The sequence below is a fragment of the Barbus barbus genome (genome assembly GCF_936440315.1).
Source record: "Barbus barbus genome assembly, chromosome: 13".
NCBI classification, from domain to species: Eukaryota; Metazoa; Chordata; class Actinopteri; order Cypriniformes; family Cyprinidae; genus Barbus; species Barbus barbus.
In genome coordinates, this window is record NC_136741.1 from 27620907 (window position 1) to 27636277 (window position 15371).

Below are 15371 nucleotides of genomic sequence, written 5' to 3' on the forward strand. Positions count from 1 at the left end.
CCACCGTGGATTCTCATTGGCTATCGTAGGACCGACGGAACACGCCCACTATGGTTTATTTAGAGCTATAAGGCGTGGCGTATTTCGGCCAATAAGAAACGAGAGGCGGCATGATCTCATGAATATTACTACGACCGGTTTGTACACACTTATATTCAAGTTCACATAAGAAGTTACCTCCTTCTGCTCTCACTCAGGTCCACAGCCGGGCTCAAGACCAACCCATAGCAGGCTTACCTAACGACAGTACAGCAAAATGTCAGAGAAGCTTCCATTCAAAGTTGGTTAGTATAAGTTTATTTGATTATTGACTTTAGATCATGCTCGATGCTGTTCTGCACAAAATCATGCTATCGTGTTTTTGCCGCCAATTAGCTAATTCCACTGTAGTGATTTCTAATAAGCGCTCTAATGGACTCTCGATAAAGCATATGAATCTCTGCAAAAGGGTCTTGAGCTGTGTTTTTGATCGAGCATAGATTTGCTGCAGATCTTCGGTTGCTAGTGCTTATGTATCACATGGCAGTAGAGGCGTTATTGTCAGCACTGCCTTGCACGAGACACACTATTACAAACCCAGCCCCATAAAATCTCTGTTCGCGCACTTAATATGTCTAGTTTATTATAATAGCCGTTTGGTGCTTACTCATAAAGTAGTGTATATGATTTTATATCTAACACCTGTCAAACAAGCTATCGTGGTTCCGTTCGGAAGACGGTAAGAATAAAGTTTGGAAGTTGTAGTTTTTTCCGTGCGCTGTAGAGCTCCACCGGATGAGAGTTCCTGCACTTTTGGACTACATTTCCCATAATGCAGTAGTCAAACGCGCCGCCACTTTTTGTTGATCGTAGTCATTCATTTTTGAGAATCGGTTCTTTTGAACTAGTCGTCCAGTTCATAAAGTGCCCCCCGACATTCATGCTTAAAACGTTCATGTAGGAAAATAATGCTTTATTAATATTGCTTAATAGTAATTGTATGCCTCTTAGTTCTGTTTATTGTAAACCCTCGAACTTAGTCATTTAGAGCCTAAATATTATTTGTTTACATTAAACAATATTAAAATTTAATTCATTACAGTATTTCACAAAATAGTGTTTTATAAAACTAGCTGTGCTTCGTTTGTCTGTTAATAAAACTGTCAAACAAAGCCATAAACCTATTTCCAGTTCGAATCAGTGAAAGCATCGGTTCACTCCAATTGGTTTTTGTGAATCAGTTCAATCGATTCATTGAAAAGGTCCAGTTCAAAAGAACGGCCCTTCTGCTCGTGGTTGACCAGAAGTTAATGTTATGCGCTAAAAAGGTATACTTTGAGTTGCGACAGATTAAACACAGTTAAGTTCCTATCTTCACTGTTGTTTTTGCATTGTTTATTCACACGTCAGCTCAGTCAGGACTTGGCACCTGTTCCTCAGGCTTTCAGCATCTGTTATTTATGTGATGTTCTCTGTGCAGATAAGGTAAATCTAGCTGGACTTTGCTCCCTAGTTTTAAGAGATCAGAGTTCAGTTTTTCAAAATCAGTGAATGAAATGTCAAAGTGCACCAGTACTACACACTTATTTATTAATAGCCCATTCTGAAGGCATATTACAAGGTTTCCATGGTCAGTGGAAAACCTGGAAGTAACTGGAATAAGAAAATTATGGAAATCGGTAACAGTCACTGAAATTGGAAATTCACCTTGCTAAAACACCGTCTTCATATTAAACTAAACAACTACTCTTGCTAGTGTGTTTTCCTCTATGTCTGCAGTGGTAATAACCCTGGTAGTAAAATATAATCAGTGCAGACTGAGAAAATGAATATCCTTTGGGTTGCCTATTGGTTAAGTGTGCATATGAAACCAAGCACCATCTCCTCAACCAGTTCAAGACATGTTAGGTATGTGGTTTTGGGTGTCATCTGTTGAATTCCTGTCCTAGATGTCCAAATATGTGACCCTGGACCACAAAACCGGTCTTAAGTCGCTGGGGTATATTTGTAGCAATAGCCAAAAATACACTGTATGGGTCAAAATGATCCAGTTTTCTTTTATGCCAAAATCATTAGGATATTAAGTAAAGATCATGTTCCATGAAGATATTTAGTAAATTTCTTACGATAAATATATCAAAACTTAATTTTTGATTAGTAATATGCATTGATGAGAACTTAATTTGGACAACTTTAAAGGCGATTTTCTCAATATTTAGATTTTTTTGCACCCTCAGATTCCAGATTTTCTAATAGTTGCATCTCGGCCAAATATTGTCCGATCCTAACATAACCAAGCATCAATGGAAAGCTTATTTATTCAGCTTTCATATGATGTATAAATCTCAATTTTGGAAAGTTGACACTTAAAACTGGTTTTGTGGTCAGGGGTCACATATGAGACTGACACTTTAAAGACCGGTTTAACTTGCAGGTTATAATGGGATTTGTTGTTGCTATTTAACTGTGCTCTCAGATGCATTAGTGAAAGCTTACATAATCTGTACTAGTTTGGCTGTTTAATTTAATCATTCTTTCCGTATGCATTTTTTATGCATAATCTGTTGTCATTTTCTCTCTGTCCAGCTGATATCAGCCTGGCTGAGTGGGGACGTAAAGCCATCGACATAGCTGAGAATGAGATGCCGGGTCTGATGAAGATGAGGGAGCTCTATGGCCAGACCAAACCCCTGAAGGGTGCTCGCGTTGCAGGGTGCTTGCACATGACTCTACAGACCGCTGTGCTCATTGAAACCCTGACCGCCCTCGGAGCTGAGGTGAGGGTGCAAACACGGAGCCATTGAAGAAATGGTTATTACCCCCCAAAAAATAAAAACTGATTTATATTTGTGTTAATAATTTGCATTTTGCTCTAGGATTGACGTTATTAGTTTATGAACTGTCTTTGTACGGACAATAACAGCATTAGCATTCTTTGAAATTTCATCATTCTCAATAGCTGCTTTAAAATTCTTCATTTGAGTAAACAATGAGAGAATTTTCATCTTGTAGCAAAATATTATTTTACAAGGGCTTAAAAATGTAAAACTGAGCAATTACTGAATGAGTAGTACTTTGCTGCTTCTTGGTTTCACTAAGAAAAAAATATGGTATTGCTTTATGGTTTTCTGGGTCAGTACAGTAGCTTTTTTTGTTGCAATAAATTAAAACGTTTATTCAGTAAGGATGCATTAAATTGATCAAAAGTGATCGTAAAGTCATTTGTTATTTTGCTAAATATTTCCATCTCAAATGAATGCTTTCTATTCATCAAAGAATCCTGAAAAAGTCATGGTTTTTCAGAAACAAAACATGAAGCAGTGCAACAGTTTTCAACATTGATAATCACAATACGTTTTTCTTGATCAGCATATTAGAATGATTTCTAAAGGATCATGTGACGCTGAAGACTTGAGTAATGATGCTAAAAAAAATTCATCTTTGCATCATGGAAATAAATTACATTTTATAACAGATTACAATAGGAAACGGTTATTTTAATATTGCACAATATTTACTGTATTTTAGAATGCAGTCTTGGTGAGCATTAGAGATTTCTTTCAAAAACATTTAAAAAAAATCTTACCAAACCTGTGTATGCCATGGTATTCTTTGAAATGTAAATACCATGGTATATAAATACGAGTTTTCATATTATAAGTAATTTGTTTGGAAAAGGACAGTACAGTTTCTTCACCTACTCCTAGATGCCTAACCTTGCTGTCTGACTGAAATGCATTGCTCTTCTTATCCTCTATTTCCTCTGTCAAGCTGGAATTTCCCAGCCCAAGGCCATATTTTATCCGAAAAGTTATGAAACTAATGTATGAAGTCTGTGCACGTCACATGCTCTCATTCCTTCTCCTTGATCTCTGTCTGCTCCAGGTCCAGTGGTCCAGCTGTAACATCTTCTCCACCCAAGATCACGCAGCAGCAGCCATTGCTAAATCTGGCGTTCCAGGTAACAGGTGTTGGTGTGCTAGACTGCTGCCCTCCTGCCCACTGTTTGCTCTAAAGCTGCACAATCAAGTGTAGATAAGGAGAACTCAGAGTTTAGAGATGCATCCAGCTTAAAGCGGGTAAAACTAGAATCAGCACAAATGGGTTTAATCTTTAGATTGGACTCAACATTTTTGAAGGACTAACATGCAAGAGCATGCAGGCAAAGATCACTTTATCAACGTCATTATTACAGCTTTCAGTTGATGAGACTCTTCCCATGCAGTTTTTAAACACTGAACTCTTGAAAGGGATACAAGCTGAATGATTTTTAGAGTTAAAAATGTAAAAATTTTTATAAAAGATTGCAAAACATTTATCTAACAACATCAAACCGATTTTTAGCCTGTGCTTTTCCGGTGTAAGATGCTTATTTTAAGTGTCTTCTACTTTAGTGCTCCAATAAGCATAACATGAACATAATATTATAATAAAATCACATATATTGGGACATTTATCAATACTTTTAAGATTCAATAGAATGAACTCAAAATATATTTATAATCCACATGTCTCTCTCTGTGTCTGCTGTCTTGGATGGATTTGTTTTTCACTGATCACAGTACATTATGAGATTGCCTTCTCCACAAAGGATAAGCCTAAGTGCTCCCTAAGAACTTGGCCTTAAGAAGGTATTTTAGTTAGCAGCATAATTATGCTGACGGCCTTTTGTAATCACTTTTGTGTTGCCAGCACTATGATGCATTAAAATGCTGCTCACTAGGTTGTGGAACAGATCCATATATTACTTTTTAATTTACACCTTTATACATTGGGGGTTTTGAGACTAAATTGGAGATGCAGCTTATAGGTTTGAATTGGTGCTAATGCAGACTTATTTGAAAATAAAAATTCTAATATTTATAAACGGCATGGTATTATCTGATATTTCAGTGACTGTAGCGTGAAAAACATGCGCTACTGTTTAAAATTTTGGGGTCAGTAAGATTGTTCTTAATGTTTCTACAAAATCTCTAATGCTCACAGTCTTCAGTGTCACATGATCCTTCAGAAATCATGCTGATTTGCTGCTCAAGAAACGTTTCTTATCTTATTATCAGTTTTGGAAACTAAAACAGTCTTTACTAAAACAATTTCAGGATGTTTTGAATAGAAAATAAAAAATAACAGCATTTATTTGAAATCTAAATCCTGTATAACATTAATATTTTACTGTCACTTTTAATTTAATTTGTCCTTGCCAAATAAATATCTTTCAAAAAAAAGACTGACCCCAAACTTTTGAATTGATAAGCTGATTTTGCATTAATTTTTCTATACTTGGAAGTAATACGGTTTTATAGCATTTCATGTGAACCTATTAGTCTCCTTTAGAGTGATGACAGTAGGTGATTGTTACTCGAATCCATTGCTTATGTAACAACAGCATTTCTCAACTAACTGTTGCACCAGCTAGAAAATAATACCACATTAAATCTATCAAACATATTGAGAACTTGTTGTGGTTCCAAAAAGAGCAGATTTTCAGCTATTGATAACATTCTGTCCACTTTGCACCTTACTTGTAACATTTAGTGTTACGTTTATTCATGTAAAATTACAAATTAATTTTTGGTATGTGAGGCGGGTAAATATGAGTCAAGATGTAAGTTTGAAAATAACCACTCTGTAACAAACTTTGCAAACCCGGTGAACAGTTCATCCATTTCAATAATATTTGTAGCAGCTAGTTACACAATCATATCTGTGTCTAATGTGTGAGTGTGCTGTTTGTGAATTGTAGTGTATGCTTGGAAGGGAGAGACCGATGAAGAGTATGTGTGGTGCATCGAGCAGACCATCTACTTCAAGGACGGTCAGCCTCTCAACATGATCCTGGACGACGGTGGAGACCTGACCAATATGGTGCACCAGAAATACCCCAAACTGCTTGCAGGTCTGTGTTTGTTCTGTCATAATGTTCTCACCCTCATCCTGAACAGCCAGAGGTCACGAAGAGTCATTCAGACTACATTGCCTCAGTTACTATCATTGTCTGGATTTCCCTGGCTAGTAATAACAGTACTTCTGGCCTGCTGATGCTCATCATTTAGTTGTACTGTACTGCTGTTTAATGGCCACTAGATGGCAGGCCAATCCGTGATCAAGCTGCTCTATTCTTGACTAAGCAAAGAAAGCAAGCAGTATAGTATAGTGCAGTCTTAGAAAACTGAAAAGCATACATAACCCATAACCATAAAAAGATTTACAGGTATCCGTTGTTGTATTTGACAGAGTCATGTGGTGTTAGTTAAATGCTTTTAAGCATTATTATTAATTATCTCTCTTTTTCATACTCTACCATTTAGTAGTTTGGGTTAGTATTTTTTTTATTTTATTCAGCAGGGATGCATTAAATTGACCAAAAGTGACTAAAAGTGTAATAACGTTACAAAAGATTTCTATTTCAAATAAGTGCGGTTCTTTTGACCTTTCTGTTCTTCAGCTGATCTTGAGAGAAACGTATCACAGCTTCCTCAAACATATGAAGCAGCACAACTGTTTTCAACATCGATTATTATAAGAAATAATCCATCACATTGTTTCACTTTAAAATATTTGAAAATGTAGTAATATTTCACAATATTTTGTTTTTACTGTTTATTGGATCAAATAAACACAACCTTGGTGAGCATAACTACTTTCAAAAATATTCCAAACTTTTGAACGTTAGTGTAGGTAAACTTTCTTAAATATGAAAACTGCTATAAGTGATGGCAGGGTATTAAAGAGGAAAAATAAACCCTGCAAGCTTCCTATTGTTTCTAAGGGCCTGAAATGGGGTCTTTCTGCCACTCCTGCTTATTATGGGTGAATGTAGAAAAATTACAGTCCATCATTATTCATAACAGACCATGAAATGACTCAATATTAAGCATTGGATAGACTGGAAATATCTTGGAATTTTAAATTTTTTCCCATTCATGGAAAATATAACTATATAAATATAATGTGAAGATACATTTTTTTTTTTTTCAGTATGTTTTATTTGTAATATGTGTTCTATTTACGTTCAGTAGTATTTCTTTTTTTGAGTGTGATATTAAAAAAGTTATCCAGTGTGACTAGACAAGTCATGGAAAATCCTGTAAATTCATTGGTCAGAAAGTGCAGGAAACCTGAATAGATGCTAAACAAAATATAGAAGGGAAATATTTTCATTTCATTTAATAACTTTATTACATTAAGTACTGCCCCTGACGTGCAAGCTAAACAATAAACCGTTAACAGTCATTAAGATCTTGGCTATTACTGTGTCCAGTTTTAGCATGTCTGGAAGGCAGTATTGACCAGAATGTGTTTTATATTTAACATTATGGCACAGATTTTTAATGTTTTCCATTGCATATGCACAGGAGGTGCTAGCGTACATCATTTTGTCTCTCGCAGCATCAAACTTTGCTCCTCCTATTCTCATTTCGTGTGGCTTAACGCCAGAAATATGTCCATATGGAGTTATGATAATACTTTTGGCTTCCAAGGTATAGTATATTTTCCACTAAAGCTAAATTTGTCATAAGATATCTATCTGATTTTCTGAAGTAGACGCTTGAAATGTCTTGGATTTGATTCGGTCAGATCCATTACACCATTGAGGGTCAAGCTAAGCTATGCAAAAATTAAATTTATCGGCCAACTTGTAAGTTCAACATTTCTTCCAGACAGATGCGCTGAGCAGGATTTTCTGGGTCTTTAACATTTTCAAAATGTCTCTTTGTGGTCTCAGGAATCAAGGGCATCTCTGAGGAGACCACCACAGGAGTTCACAACCTTTACAAGATGTTGAAGAAAGGGGAACTGAAAGTTCCTGCCATCAATGTCAACGACTCCGTTACCAAGGTAATCTTTTATTACAAGCAGGTAATATCAATACATGGTGTTGTCCGGTTATTCGCTGTCGTCATTTGATGGTCTGTTTTGTTCACAGACAAATGTGAGCACATTATGCATGGTTATAATATTATGTGGCTGTTGTAAATAAAAGTATTTATTTGAGAACGATTTATTCTCCCACTCTCTGCAGAGTAAGTTTGACAACCTGTACGGCTGCCGTGAGTCTCTGATTGACGGCATCAAGCGTGCCACAGATGTGATGATTGCCGGTAAGGTGGCAGTGGTGGCTGGCTACGGTGACGTGGGTAAGGGCTGCGTTCAGGCCCTGCGAGGGTTCGGTGCCAGAGTCATTGTCACAGAGATCGATCCCATCAATGCTCTGCAGGCGGCTATGGAGGGTATGTTGTGTGTGTGCGCATGTATATGTGCTTTGAGGACACAAATTTGTATAATGACATGGGTATGATATGGGTATTTCAATGGGAAGGTGATTTATGAGAACACTTTCTGTGCCCCCGTAATTCAAAAGGCTTAAAAAATATACTAAATGGAATAAGTCTAAAAATGCAGAAAGTTTCCTGTGAGGGGTAGGCAGGGGTGCAAACTTGTCACCTTTCAGAGAATTTTGCCATTTTCACCTTGAAATAGGTCATTCACGTGAATCGTGTAGATCTGTAAGAAAAAAAACCCAACTGTATCTGTAAATCATTTATAAATCTACTCAAACACAGGAGAAGACATCGCGGTTTCAAGATAAAAGCTCAAACCCTCACTCTGAGTGTTACACGGTTTGATGACCACAAATTCATTTAATTACAGCAGCTATAGCATTTCTGTCCTAAAGAAATGGCCAAATATTAAAGATTAAGTGGACATTTGAATTAAATGGGGCTTGGTCAATATTAAACAAGGATTAGATCACACAGTAATGTGTAAAAAATAATCACCAGGTCGCTGGCGCCCCGTGCAGGCCTTTGTTGTAATGCGTAATCTACATCAGCTCTATTGTTTATAATACATTGTGTTTTAACAGTTTTGTTCAATAAAACCATTTGATTTCTTGCTTTTGATACTTTATTTGAACTAATTATTATTATTGCATCATTGCTTTTATATATGTATTTTAAGTCATTTTAAAAGCTATTGTTCACTTACATCTATTTTATTACCATATATATATATATATATATATATATATATATATATATATATATATATATATATATATATATATATTATAGGGCCCTATGAAATCCATTTTATTTCCAAATAATTTTTTTCATTTTTCTATACTCTGTTTTAATGGTTAAATTAATTTTTTCAAAAAGCCTGTCTAATTAATTGAGTTTTACAGTTTTATCTGTACCAAATTCTGTTTTCCATTATTTTCTGCATTCCATTTTAATGGTTCCATTAAATTTCTCCAATTAAGCATCTCCAATTAATTGATTTTATAGTAAAGAAAAGTATTCTTTTTATTATTCTTTTTTTTTCAGAAATACTGTACATTTACATTTTCACCTAAATAAATTCTGGTAAATAATATTTCTGGTAAATACACCTTTAAAAAGTGTTTTTTGATTATAATTTTATTGTTATTAGACTAGAACACATGGCTATGTTGTCATTATTACATTATAATAATGAACTTTAATTTGGACTATGAGATGGACACTTGCTTCTTGCACTCTGTTGCACTTTACTTTTGCTTTCATAGAAATTTGGATTTCATTTGGTTTAATAAAATATTAAGTAAAATTGTTGATTTATTTTTTGCGGGAAATTAATCGTTAAGATTAATCGCTAAATTAGTCGATAGAATAATGAAAATAAAAATAGTCGTTAGTGGCAGCCCTAATTAGTTCGCTACCCTTTGCAAAAATGCTCCTCGGTCTCGACCTTGACATCTGTCTCACATATTAGTAAGCTATTACTCTGACATGAAGTCGACTTGAGAACTGTTCGACCTACAAGTAAAGCATACCGTTTAATGTATAGTAATATTAGTATCACTCAGCTCAAGTCAGGCAGCGCTAAGCCATAGCTAGGTGTCAGCCTGTAACTGTTTCAAGATGGAGAAACACCTCACGTTTAGCCCGTCAGCTGCTTCAATAATTCCAGTGCTGAAATGAAGTTTTACAGTGGTTTATTTGCCCTGACTAAGTTCATGTAATATCTTAACTACAATCCTTGTTGATTGTAGACCGTAGTTGTCGCTCAAACGTCTTTTAATCATACAAAGGTGTTTATCCTTGAATGGTGCACTGACAAAAATCCTTTCCTACCTAGTTTTTGTCTTGTTTCTAGTCCAATCAAGAAGCATTTTCTAGACAAGTAAAAATGATTGTCTTGTTTTCAGAAAAAAAAGGTCAAAATTAAGTTGAAAAGCAAAATAATCTAATTTTTGCTTTGGAGTTTAGTTTGTCACCTTTTTCACCCCTGGGTAGGTTTAGGTGTAGGGTGATAGAAAATACGGTTTCTGGAGTATAAAAAACTCTCTTATGGAGAGTCCCTGTAAACCATAAAAAAACACACGTGTGTGTTTTTCTTTCCTGATGCCCCATTTTGGTGTCTGCATCAAATTAAATTCACAAAAGTGTTTTTTTTTGTTTTTTTTAACACACAAAGCGTATTAAATGCTAAGTGTCTGTTTTAATGTTTCAAATAACTTTTGTGAAAATAAAATGTCAAAATATAGGAATAAAATATTAAATAATGTTCCATCGTCATTCACCATGAGCTATATTCATGTAATATGTTCATGTAAATGAAACCACAAACTTATTCTGACCTCTACTTATTAAAAAATATAAAATAATACGTGATCATACTAACTTTTTAATATTTTAAATGACCAAAAATGTCTTTCTGGCAAATAGGTAAAACCTAGTGATTTAAAGAATAGTAGCATAGACTGATCATTTTGAAGATCTAAAATTACAAATATTAGTATTTTGGGGGCTGTACTGTGATCCTTAAAGTCTTTTAATAACATCCAATGATTCTGCCTGACAAGATTTGTTTTACAAACTATTTTTATGTATTTTTTTTGTAATTCATGGTAAAAATTTATGATAGTCATTATTTTTGACCAGAATTTTTTTTTTATAAATAAACACGACACATTCTAATGTGTGTGTGTGTGTGTGTGTACAGAGAAGTTGCCAGGCCGTATGTCAGTAAAAATGATTAATTGATTAATTTCATTAAAAAAAACAAAAGTGATTTTTATTAATTGTTAACCGATTGACAACACGCACACATATATATATTAATATAATATATTAGTGCTGTCAATAGTTAAAAAAATTAATTAATCGCAAATTTGTAAACAGAAAAAATTAATCCCCTGCGTTTATTTTTGTGTCTGATTGCTTTGCATTTGGCTCCTGTTACACAGGCTATGAGGTGACCACCATGGATGAGGCCTGCAAGGAAGGAAACATCTTTGTGACAACCACTGGCTGTGAGGACATTATCCTTGGCAGGTTTGTATTGTGTTAATCAAACATGAACCAACTAACAAATATGAGATATGTATAAGAATATGTGTTGCACTGCATTTAGTGTCCCCTCGAGAACTGAGAAAATTCTATTTCCGATTTCAATTCCCGGTTTCGTAATCATACTTTGTTGTTTTAAGATGGAACAGATGGAAAATATTTCAAGAACGATTCTTATAACAATTTCAGTAGCTTTTTGCCCAATGATGAGGTCACTTTTGATTTCAACAGGGAAGTAATAAATCAAAGTATTTATGGAGCAACAGGTTATTTCTCAATCAAATTTACTGCATCTAGAAACATTAATGTCTTTATCTTGCCTTAGCCTTTTGGACTTAGTTTGTCTCAGAAATACAAAAAATGTGGTTTATTGTGGACAGTTCACCTGTGCCTGTTATTTTTTTTTATTAAATTTTTAAAGAGAAAATTTGTTAGTATCTTCAGTCAAAGTGTAGGATGTTTGCTAGTGGCCAAATAGCTATTTCAGCGAACAGTTTTGGCTCCACCCTGCTATGAAACGCTGCTTTTCATAATCTTATCGATTCTAGACGTAGATAATCAAGTTGTTTTTTAACATGGCGCTTACCAAGGCTGTATTTATTTGACACCCAATAGTTAAATAATATACCATAAATAATAATAGTAATGATACATGTTTTACTAATTACTAATGTTCAAGTTTTTTTTTTTTTGTCTTTAAACGAAGACAAAAAACGCTATATTTATGTGATCAAAACTTCAGTAAAACCAGTCATATTGTGACGCATTATTACAATTCAAAATAACAGTCTTTTATTTAAAATGTCATTTATTCTTATTGTTGCAAAGCTGAATTTTCAGCATTACGTGTCACGTGATCCTTCAGAAATCATTCTAATATGCTGATTTGCAGCTCAAAAAACATTTCTTATCAAAGTTGAAAACGTCGTTTTTTTTAATCAATTTAATGTGTCCGCACTGAATAAAAGTATAAATTTTTGTATTTAAAAAAATATGTTTGTGTGTATAATATAAATATATACAGACACTGTAGTGTATTAATATTTATTTAGATTATGCCCTCATGGGGTTCACACTCGAGCATTCAAACACGGCCTGACTCGTTGGACATCTTGCTAAAAAACTGAATTGAATTCTCACACTGTAAGCTAACTGCATATAAGGATGTGGGTTTCTGCTTGTAACAAGCGGGGAGATTCATGTGCGGTGGAAGGACCCCTGGGCCTGCGATCAAACACGCACAGCGTGAGATCTGGCCTGAGCCTGCTACATTATGCAGCGCTCGCTGGAGTTTCGTGTGCATATGCACGCTGTTCTGTGTTTATCTGAAGGTGAGCAGGCTGGTGGGTTCTGATGGGGTGCGGGCCTCTGTGATAAATGGTCGGGATGAGGACATGCAGGGGCCAGTGGAGCACAGCTGCTGTTTGGTATTATCTACAGATGTGAGAACTGTGTCTTAGATTCTCTGGAAGTTTTCAGAGCTGATGGGACATGCTTAAAGGCTGGCTATCTGCATATGTCTGTCTGGCACCAGTTAAGCAAATGCAGTCCAGAAATGGTTGAGGTGAAATATTCTGAACCTACATTTTTGCTTCAGCCTTGATTGCTTGGAAACATAATTGCCCACATCTCCTCGAAAAGCCGCATGATTTGAGGCATCATTCGTTGGCTGAAGAATAAAAGATGCAGGATGAGTTACTTGTCAAAAATAATATTACGGTTGGTGGTTTGTATAAAATGGCAAGGCAAACATCACATTTATTTAATGTTGGTACAATTATGTTCTATATTATTGTTCTTGAAGTGGTTTGTTTTGGCTTTTACTGAATTGTGAACAGAATTTTGTGCCACAAGCCTTTTGAATGTTGAAATGCTTTGACTAGAAATGTTGCTCGTCTTTGTCATTCACTCTGTCAGGTAGTATAAACATCTTTTTTTTTCCCTCACAGACACTTTGAGCAGATGAAGGACGACGCCATCGTCTGTAACATTGGCCACTTTGACTGTGAGATTGACATGAAATGGCTGAATGAACATGCAGCGGAGAAAATCAACATCAAAGCTCAGGTATGAGATTAATGACTTGAGTGTTGAACAGTAATGCATGTGTTTTTTTTTTTTTTTAAACAAGGACTTTTTTACTTTTACAAATGTCTTTTCAATATATATTTTTTTAATTATTGGTTACACTATTTTAAGGTGTCTGTATAATTATACATTGAAGTACTGAGTAATATTAATTAACTACATGTACTTACTATATGGTTAGAATTAGGGTTACTTGCATGTAATTATGCATAATTTGTTGTTATTATAATAGTAAGTACATGTAACGTGTAATAAGGACACCTTAAAGTGTTACCCAATTATAAATAATGAAATTATAATTAAATATTTCAGTGATTTAATAATTGTTTTAGGAGAAAGTTTTTACTTTTCAATAAATTTAGTTTTTCATTTATTAATAATAATGAAATGATTTAATAGTTTTAGGGAAATGATTATAGTACTTTACAAAGTATTTTCAATATTTGTATTTTATGTATTAATTAAATATTAAATTATTTAATGATGAATTGAATTTATATTTTATTATTTTGTTATTTGGAATCTTGTAAAACTCGAATGTCAAATCTGCTACATTATGATTTTAAGTCTAAATTGAGGACTTAACACTAGATGATAATTGTTTTTATTAATATACACATCTTATTGTGGTTATACAGAACAATGGTCAATTATTGTTTATTTGTGTTTTATTAGTAAATAAATTGCTTGCTTGCTAATCCATCATGATCCATTCCATAGTTGGGAAATCCTAGTTAAAATTTGCTTAAATGGTACAAAGATTTTTCTGTATTGTAAATAAAACGGCCATGAATTCAAAACTGACCCCATTTGTTTCTAAATACACTCTTGGCTTTATTGCAAACAATTCATCAGAACTTTTTTTGTTTTTTTTTTTCTTTTGGGCAGACATCACCAAACAGCCCTGCTTTCTGACCCATGATGGTCAACTCTGATCTGACTTGGACTAACTGCCCACTCTTTTATACAGGTTGACCGTTATCGCATGAAAAGTGGCCGGCACATCATTGTTTTGGCTGAGGGACGTCTGGTGAACTTGGGCTGTGCCATGGGCCATCCCAGCTTTGTGATGAGCAACTCATTCACCAACCAGGTCCTTGCCCAGATTGAGCTGTGGACCAACACCAGCAAATACCCACTGGGTGTTTACTTCCTGCCAAAGAAGGTACAGTAGCTTCATGTAGACTCTTACTGCAGGTGGCATTGTACATTAATATGCACATTATCGGTGAATATTTTCTGATTTTAAGAGTGTAGAAGGTTTGCAAGCTTGCATAAAAACAAGATGCAGATCCTCATTATGTCTTTTGTGAATGTGTAGCTGGATGAGGAGGTGGCTGCCGCACACCTGGACAAGCTGGGCGTCAAACTGACTAAACTGACGGAGAAGCAAGCCAAATATTTGGGCCTACCCTGCAGCGGTCCCTTCAAAGCGGACCACTACCGCTACTAAGTAGCTTTGACCAATTGCAGCTTCAGCTGTGGATGAGAACGGACTACACGATCATTGACAGTTGTGCCAGTTACCTTTACGGCTATAATAGTGCTTAATCATGTCTCTCACTCTCATCACGAGTGCCTGCAAGCTCTCACCAACGCCGTTTTGCATTGATATCAAGTTGTGAAAACATTGTCACTGTCTCGTTTGCATTCCCTGTTTTATTATATGGTTATGTTAAAAAAAACACACAATTCTTCATTTGGTCAGTTATTTGATGCCCTTCAATAAATGAACATGCTGGGACAATTTGGTTCATCCATGTCTTACTTTGTGTTATCCAGTCCGTCAGGTAACTATGAATTAAGCGAGGCTTAACCGTTTTGGCCATGCATACTTTTGAAAACCCGTTAGAGTAATGACAACCATGGAAAAAAAAAAAAAAAAAAAAGAGTAATTTCTCTGTTAGCAGGCTGAGTTTCTGGGTAGCTTGTCCTGTGTTATTAAATCCACTTATGAAGACCTGATGA

The 15371-nt window shown here is 35.1% G+C and overlaps 1 protein-coding gene across 1 annotated transcript; it reads left to right on the forward strand.

Moving 5' to 3' along the window:
- The first annotated feature begins 141 nt into the window (after window positions 1–141).
- Window positions 142–15150, forward strand: ahcy (adenosylhomocysteinase). The gene is made up of 10 exons (XM_079432408.1): window positions 142–284; window positions 2566–2756; window positions 3865–3940; window positions 5723–5875; window positions 7706–7818; window positions 8003–8210; window positions 11213–11300; window positions 13265–13382; window positions 14374–14568; window positions 14725–15150. Exons 1-10 carry the CDS (start codon window positions 257–259, stop codon window positions 14854–14856), a joined length of 1302 nt encoding a protein of 433 aa, XP_079288534.1. The 5' UTR covers window positions 142–256; the 3' UTR covers window positions 14857–15150.
- The last annotated feature ends 221 nt before the right edge of the window (window positions 15151–15371 follow it).